At 50.1% G+C, this 8,752-nt stretch overlaps 1 protein-coding gene across 1 annotated transcript; it reads left to right on the top strand.

Annotated features, from left to right (window-relative positions):
• The first annotated feature begins 447 nt into the window (after nt 1-447).
• Nucleotides 448-8,037, top strand: LOC114903809 (tubulin polyglutamylase TTLL13-like). The gene is given in 11 exon segments (XM_029237069.1): nt 448-541; nt 1,247-1,511; nt 1,855-1,895; nt 2,627-2,745; nt 4,509-4,634; nt 5,316-5,458; nt 6,068-6,154; nt 6,444-6,597; nt 6,599-6,676; nt 7,176-7,272; nt 7,275-8,037. Coding segments are annotated over 10 exon segments (1,212 nt in total). The 5' UTR covers nt 448-541; nt 1,247-1,257; the 3' UTR covers nt 7,388-8,037.
• Nucleotides 8,038-8,752: the final 715 nt, after the last annotated feature.

The following is an 8,752-nucleotide window of genomic DNA, read 5'->3' as shown; positions in this document are numbered from 1 at the left end:
CAGAGGTAAAGCGGATGGACATAAGGATAAGATGGCGAGAGTAAAGGAGCAGTCTGATGAGCACCTCCAGGGCACGTGTGATAATCACGGCCGTCCCTCCCAAGTGCTGGGACTGCGCTAGACATGGTTACTAATGGTTACTAATTACTTGGATAATTGGGGATTCTTGTCCCGAACACTGCGTTGGCCAAATGCCGGGAGCTTGGCCCGCGGATTCAGGAAAGGTCAGGAAAGGGGGTGGGGCTCGTGCGAACTGGCGTGAAAGCGGAAGGACTAGAAGTCCTATCACGCATCGGGTCAGTTGCCGCAAGAATCCGCCCTCCAGTGCCAGGCGCTCGATTGCGCTTCCTACGGCAGCCCAGGGGCAAACGTCTCAGGCACCCGCCCAATATGGCCTCTGCTGGCGCCAAAGTGGGTGTGGTTCTCGGAAAGGCCCCGCCCCCAGAACGCTTCTCCAATGGGGGCCGCCCTCGTGTCCATGGCGACGGCGGCGGCGGCAGCCTGCTTGCTTAAGGCGGCGCCGCCGGGATCTCCAAGATAGGTATGAACCCCTGGTGCAGGGGGGAGCGGGCCCCCTCGCGATCGCCGGGGATAGCCATTCCCGTGGAACAAGGAGGCGGTCCCGGAGGCCCAGCAACGCCCGGGAAGGAGCGAGAGACGGCCGAAGGGCGGTCGTGAGCGACCAGCTGAGTCCAGCACCAGGCCGATAGGGGCGGACCCGGCAGCCCCTCCGCTCTCGCAACCTGCGGTGGGCATTGTCCGCCGGGGGCTTCCCCTCCGCTGTCAGAGCCCAGGGGGTCTTGGTGCCTGGCCCCAGTGTGTCTGTATGGAGAAACTGAATCATGGGACAGGGAAAAGGCTGGCCTAGGCGACCTTTGGTCTTCAGCTCTATTTTTCAAAGTGAAGGTCCCCCCAGCACACCCAGCCATCCCCCATTACATTCAAGAACAGAAAAGCTATGGTCATGGTCCCTGCCAGCTCAGTTCAGCTCCTGCATGCACCCCAGAGTATTGTATGGAGTGATCTTGGATAATTGGGGCTTGTCAGCGAATCTAACATCTCATAGGCATTCCACGGACCCCATTACCTATTTGGAAACATCCCATGCTGTAGTGGGACTGCTCTGTTCTGAAGGAGCAGCAACATTCCCTTATAATACCATGAAGGTCCTTGGGTGGATTCCTGCCGTCCTTCCTGGGCCTAGAGGGAAGTCATATACATTTCACTCCCACCCCTCTCTCCTCAGAATCTAAGAGGATGGAGCCAAGTACCTGTAAGACCAGCGAATCAGAGGAAAACTATGGTGAAGAAGAGGAATCCGAGGAGTGTGTTAAAGGGGAAGCTACCATCCCTTCTAACCCTTCTCAGCAGGCACTCTCAAAGCTGACTAATGCATTTAGGAATAGAGTTCCTTTATCCATTGTAGCCAAGAAAATACCAAAGAAAATCATAACCCCAGCTGACCCAGATGAATTAGAAGTTGGGAGGAGAAAGAGAAGGTGGAAACACAGGTAACCGTTCCCTGGACCCCCTCACTTGCCCAGCTCCAGAGAGTAACCCTCTGCCCTTCAGCAGTCGGGCTGGGATCCAAAGTCTTCCCTTTAGCCTAGGAAAGAGAACAGGAAATACAGGAGGTCATTAGCCTTTTTGTACAACAAAAACAAAATTCAGAATCACTTGGGCTGGCTTAGTTTAGAATTTCAGCACGTTTATATCATCCTGGTCTTTCCTTTAAGTGGCTTCTAGAGAAAATGAATTGCACTGTTAATCTGTTGGGTGTCTCTTCTTCTGGGTGCCTGGCAGCCCAGGGTCCTTCTCTCCTTCTGCCTGATTTCTGCTATTCCTCCATTCCAGACCCCTGGCCATCAATCTGACCAACTGCAAGTATGAGAGTGGTAAGCACCCAGCTCGTCACTCACACCACTGGGCATGAGAGGACATTTAGGGCTGCGACTTTCACTCTGGAGGTGGTCCCCTCAATCTGCTCCCAGCCCCTGGATCTTGTTAGGCTGGCCTATAACCTGTACTGAGCCTCCTGGCTCAGCTACCAGTAGCTGACACATCATTGTTCCAGTTAGTCTCAGCAGTAGAGTAGGAATCTCCAGTTAGCTAACAAGAAAAAAAATGACAAAAATCACCATCCCTCCCCCCACCCTGCCCCAGATTTTACCAGAGATGAGATGAGACCAGGTTAAAACTGTTTTTTCAAGGTAACTTTTGAGGTGGCTTCAGCAATTAAGAAAAAAGAAAAATCACCAGCTAGGTTAGTCATTTCTTCCTCCCCGCATCCCCACTGGCATCTACGGGTGCCCCAAAGTGTGAGGCGCCAGTGTGACCCCTTCCAAGGGTCAGCTCTGCAGGCCAGAAACCATCCTAATTGAGAGGACTGACAGGAACAGAGATCCAGTCTATAGTTTTCTGTCAAATTTTGGAAGGACCCTGACAGCCTCATGAACTTGGAGTTGTCGCAATGGTAACTAAACTGAGGTAAGCAGAGCTGAGGTAAGAACTACCTCCTTCTTCATCACACTCTCTGGTCAGGTCTGTTCCTCACCCAACCCAGCTGCAGTCCCAAGGTTTGCTGCCAGTGCCCAGGCTGGCTCCACTGACCTCCCTCTCTCCACAGTGCGTCGGGCAGCCCAAATGTGTGGCCTGAAGGAGGTGGGGGAGGACAAAGAGTGGACTGTGTATTGGACAGACTGCTCTGTCTCACTGGAACGCATCATGGACATGAAGAGGTTTCAGGTACAACCTCCAGACCCAAGATCCTAAAGGAACTATGCCCCAGAATGACTACTCCTACACTTGCACCCAGGCACCCGAGGCTGCCACTCTTGGTGGCTATACCCCTATGCAGAGCAGGAAAGGCCATGGCCAGGGGCTTCTGCACCAATGGAAATATTCTCCTCTTGGGTCTCTGGAGCTTCTGTTATCTGAACGAAGTGTCCGCTGGCCACATCCTATCTCAATATATGCTGCTTGCCTGGAAGCAAGCTCAGCTGGTCCCTCCAGGGCAGGTGAGCCTATCTTAGGGGGAAGACTGGGAGCTTCAGAGCCAACAGTAGAGCCAGCTGAATGATCCAGCCTTCTAAGCAGCTTAGCCTAGCACTCCACATCCATTAAGAGTCAGTGTGGGGTCCTGCATGGCAGCAAGAAAGTCAGGAAAGGTAGACCAGGGTCCACAAGAAGATATTACTTCTTTTTCTTTTCTAAATTAATTTATTAATTTATTTTTGGCTGCATTGGGTCTCTGTTTCTTCGCCCCTTGGAGGGAGGGGGGCTGGGGGGACTACTTTACATTGCGGTTGCACGGGCTTCTCATTGCAGTGGCTTCTCTTGCTGCGGAGCATGGGCTCTAGAGCGCAGGCTCAGTAGTTGTGGCACACGGGCTTAGTTGCTCCGCGACATGTGGGATCTTCCCCAACCAGGGCTTGAACCCGTGTCCCCTGCACTGGCAGGCGGAAGCCCCAGATATTACTTCTTCATGGTATTTTTGTTATCCTCTAATTGGGTCTTTGTGGTGGTTAGCAAAAAAAAGTGTCTGTAGGCTTATTTTGAGAGAAGGCAAGCAGGGAGCTGAGACTATCACCTATCCCACGAATTATGGGAGAAGAGCGAGAGCAAGAGTGAGAGCGAGAGCGAGAGACTGCTAGAAGTGCTCAAAAAGCCCCTAAGAAGGGGCATGCAGAGAGCAGTTGTGAGATGAGGGTAACAATAACAGCATTTATTGAGGTCGGACACTGTTAAGTGCTTTTACATTCTCACCTCATTAAATCCTCAAAAAGATACCCTTATGTTTGTTTTGTTTTGTTTTGTTTTGTTGGCTTCGGCCACAGCTTGTGGGATCTTAGTTGCCCGAACAGGGATCGAACCCGTGCCCCCTGCAGTGAAAGCACCAAGTCCTAACCCCTGGACCGCCAGACAATTCCCAAAAGATACCCTTATGTTAAGGACACTGAGGCTCAGAAATACTCAGTTCACACAGCTCATGAGGGGAAAAAGCAGAGAGCACTGAACCTCCCAGCCCTGAGGGCCAGAGCAGCGGGGCGGGGGCTTCCAGCAGGCCACCCTGGCAATGCCTTGCCCTCTGAGAGTGCCACTGCCGTGCATTCCCTGGGGCTGCTCCTTAGTTTCCTTTCTCTTTGGGGAAATGTTTTCTCATTTGCTTTGTGTTATTTTGCACCAGTTATTCCTATAGGGCTAGTCCCCGGTAGTTGAGGGATGTTATAAGGTGGCTAGAAGGCCCAAAGTCCTGGCTAGCCCTTCTCACCGACCCTCATTTGCTAACCTTGCTGTGTATGTGTGTTTTGGGGAGAGGCCAAGCAGCAGTTTCCCACCTGCCTTAGGGAGCCTTCCTTTTCTCCCTTGGGGACTAGGTGCAGTGTTTACCTCCACTGTGACTTCTCCCTTGACCTCCCCAGTTCTTTTCCACTGCTATCTGGAATGTTCAGGCCCCAGGAACTGCCCCTTACTCTGGGTGATAGTATAACCAACTGGCTGTGTTTCAGAAAGTCAACCACTTCCCTGGCATGACAGAAATCTGCCACAAAGATCTGCTGGCTCGGAACCTCAGCCGCATGCAGAAACTCTATCCTACTGAGTGCAACATCTTCCCATGCATCTGGTGCCTCCCTGCAGAGTGAGTGAGCCTGGCTCCCCAGGTTGAGATTCTGGGGGAGGAAAGGGTTCGCCATCTCAGTTCCCACCAGACTCTGGCTCTGGGACCTAGAATGTCTCAGGGGGATGGAAGTAAAAGGGAAGTTTTAGCTGAAAAGAGAAGGTTAGGGCTTCCCTGGTGGCGCAGTGGTTGAGAGTCCGCCTGCCGATGCAGGGGACACGGGTTCGTGCCCCGGTCCGGGAAGATCCCACATGCCGCGGAGCGGCTGGGCCCGTGAGCCATGGCCGCTGAGCCTGCGCGTCCGGAGCCTGTGCTCCGCAACGGGAGAGGCCACAACAGTGAGAGGCCCATGTACCGCCAAAAAGAAAACAAAAAACCAGTAACTACCTTATATGGTTACTGTGAAAAAAATTTTTTTTTTGGTTACTGTGAAAATTAAATGAGTTATTATGTATTTGAAGTGCTTACAACAGTTTATGGTACATAGTAAGTACTTCAAAAGTACAGTCGGCCCTCCCTCCTTATCTGCAGATGTGGAACCCGTGGATGTGGAGGGCTGACACCATTTTATACAATGGACTTGAGCGTCCGTGGAGTTTGGTATCCATGGGGGGTGGGGGTCCTGGATCCAATCTCCTGCAGATACTGAGTGACCACTGTATTATTACTTTTCCCTGGTGGGTTTGCATGCTCTCAGCCCTTCCTCATTGATGGCTTCAAGTTTGACATGCGAATGTATGTCCTGATCACACCCTGTGACCCTCTTCAGACCTCCATGTATGAGGAGGGCCTGGCCAGCTTTACCACCATGCCCTACGTGGAGCCCAGCCACAGCAACCTGATAAGAGGCCAGCTGGGGAACTTACCTGGCAGTCCAGTGTTTAAGACTTCGCCTTCCAATGCAGGGGGTGTGGATTTGATCCCTGGTCGGGGAGCTAAGATCCCACCTGCCTCCTGGCCAGAAAACCAAAATATAAAACAGAAGCAATATTGTAACAAATTCAATAGAGACTTTAAAAAATGGTCCACATAAAAAAAAAAATTCTTTAGAAAAAAAAAATCCTTAAAAAAAAAAAAAGAGGCCAACCAGCAGCACTAGAGTGCAGGGCAGCACCTTCTTCTCTTCCACTGCCACAAGTGCTGAGGTTCTGTGGAGAAACCAGGTAGAGGGGCTTGTCACGCAGCTAGCTTGTCACACATGAACAAGGAGTGAACCCTGGAGCGCCTTGGCACCTGGCTGGAAGGACAGCATTGAGGGGGTGCTGACTGCAGAAAAGCCATGCCTGCAGGAAGGGCACACCCCTTCCCCAGGAGCTTACAGGACAGTCCTCTGTGAAGAGGGACAGGAGATGAGCCATCCAGGGGTGGGGCAGGTAACCAGAAGGCAACGAATGGCTGGAGAGAAGAACTGCATGGAAGTAGCCTGACCACAGGGCCACTCTCTTCCCAGGATGACCCCTGCATGCACCTGACCAACTATGCCGTCAACAGACACAATGAGAATTTTGTCCGGGATGATGCTGTGGGCAGTAAGAGGTATGCCCTACTCTATTTTCTCCTCTTTTTCTGCCCTTTAGCCCCACAGTCTCAGCAGAGCTGAGTCGGCCCTTGGGAGGTTGAGCTGGCTCAACCCTTATAGACCCCTGTCCTGTGCCTGACCACCAAGTGCAGCCCCAAACCCCACCCTATAATTAAACCCTGCTCCAAGCTGGCGGCAACCCCTTAAAGCACAAGGAACCTAGGCATGGAATTAGGATTAGTGTTAGGGAGCTTCCCGTCTGCAGCCCGGCCCCACTGATCTTCCTCTGAGCATTGGGCCTCACAGGAAGCTGTCAACACTCAACGCCTGGCTGTGAGAGCACAGCTACGACCCCCAAGAGCTGTGGGGAGATATTGAGGACATCATCATCAAAGCCATCATCTCGGCACATTCTGTTCTTTGCCACAGCTACCGAACCTGTTTTCCCCAGAATCTGAGTAGGAGGTACATGTGCCTGTTTTGAGATCCTCGGTTTTGACATCTTGCTGGACCACAAGCGGAAGCCCTGGCTGCTGGAGGTGAGGATTACCTCCCGGGCTTTGCAAAACCAAGGTCCACCCCTGAACAGGACACCTGGGATAGGAGTGTACTCAAGTGGTGGAACACAGGATGAGGGATGCAGAGGCACTAGGGTGGATAGGATCTAGCAGAAGGTGTAAGACATTTGCACTTTTGACCTGCTAAATCCAATCTTGGTGGTCTCTGGCCTCCACCGTAGGAACCCAGGTTTTGGATCCCAAAAGTTCCTCATGTAAGCCTTGCCTTTAAGGACACTATCGCTATAGAGTCAGACTGTCTGATTTGCTCTCACCAGCCTATGCACTGGAGGGATCTCTGTGGCAGAGTCCTGTGGTCTTGGAAGTCAGTCAGAACATCCAGCTTCCTTGGCTGAGGCCACGAAGCGGGGGGCGGGCACTGGAGGGGGATGTCTCTCCTAGAACCTCCAGCTGGGCCTGCAAGAATCATGACCTGCTCAGGTGGTCTAGGAAGGGGATGGATAATGACTCCTCCTGGCAGGTAAACTACTCTCCAAGCTTCACCACCGACTCACACCTTGATTGAGAAGTGAAGGATGCACTTCTCTGTGATACCATGACCCTTGTCAACCTCCAGGGCGTGACAAAAGAAAGGTGACAGAAGAGGATAAGTGGCGAGTCAAGGAGCGGCTTTTCCAGTGCCACCAACAGCCAAGAGAAGCCAGGGGCCTCAGGTGTTTGACGTGTGTTTAGTTGTGTAACTTACCTTATTACTTTCCTGAGAGTAAAAGTCCTTCTCTAGATGGAGAAGGCAGTCTGGGGTTGATTAGCTATTAAAAACATTTTTTTTGCATCGATAATACACCACATATCATAGATAAGTGATGCATTATCTATGCAAATTCCAAAGACACAGTGAATAGTCTCTCTCCTACCCTCCTCCTCCAGCTACTCAGTTTTCCTCCCTGGAGCCAATCAATGTTCCCTGGGTCATGTGTATACTTTCACAAACATTTAATGCACATATGTACATGTATTTATATAAATTGTTTTCTCCCTTTACCCAGACAATAGCATAACTTTCACACTGTCTGTATCCTACTTACCAATGCATTTTACAGCTATTTATGCATTTTATAGCTATTTCCTATTAGCATGTAAGGAACTTTATGGGGTTTGTTCTTTTTTTTTTTTATTTTCAACAAAGCTCCTCTAGAAACCATTACCTAAGAAGGTTTATAATTATGAAACAGAAAACAGTTTAGTCATTCAATAATAGGTTATTGTTTAAATCAGTATTGTTTACCCACTGTTGTTTTAATTGTAAGATGGGTTACAAACATGGTAATGTGTTGCTGATACTCAATTATAATTTGTTAATAATAAAAATGAACTTGAGTGGAGTGAGGATTATTCTTGTAATAGTATCACTCTTCACCACTTGCATTGCGATATGCAGGCCAGTGTGTATCTGATTTGCCATGATATCCTGAGGACCTGGCACACAGTAGGCACTCAAATGTCTGTGTGAATGAAGGTGAAGTATAACTGTAAATACCCTAGGTATTCCCACAAGACTGGACTGTGCACATGTCTTTCAATGAAAAAAAGTTGAAAACTACTGGACTTAAAAAACAACAGTACAATCATAGAATCAGAATACTAGGCAGCCATTTAAAAATGTTATATGATCCCATTTTCATCTAAAGCAAAGAAGGAAGGAAAGGAAGGAAGGAATAAAGAAAGAACAAGGTAATGAGTGGCAAAGCCAGGGTTCAAACTCAGTAAGTCCTGCCCTAGAGTCCATGCTCATGGCCAATATGCTTATTTCACAGTAAGATTAGAGGTTTTTATCTTCTTTTTGCTCTTCTAAATTTTCTGTAATTAACAGATACTACTCTATAATCAGAAACCTAAAAGACTATGATAACTTGGAGTGCTAGTTTACAAGTGGACACCATTGCACTTAAGATGAAAACCAGAAGCCTGCTCTGTAATTACAACGGGTGAGGGCGGCTGCCAAAGCAGTTCAAGCCCAGAAGTCACGCCCTCAGACGGAAGCGGAAAAGACGCGCCAGCCCCTCAGCTTCCCGCCCAATTCCGGTCCCGCCCCCCCGG

The sequence above is a fragment of the Monodon monoceros genome, unplaced genomic scaffold (assembly GCF_005190385.1).
Source record: "Monodon monoceros isolate NGI ecotype Baffin Bay Population unplaced genomic scaffold, NGI_Narwhal_1 Super_Scaffold_21, whole genome shotgun sequence".
NCBI classification, from domain to species: Eukaryota; Metazoa; Chordata; class Mammalia; order Artiodactyla; family Monodontidae; genus Monodon; species Monodon monoceros.
This window is presented reverse-complemented; position numbering and strand designations above follow the sequence as displayed.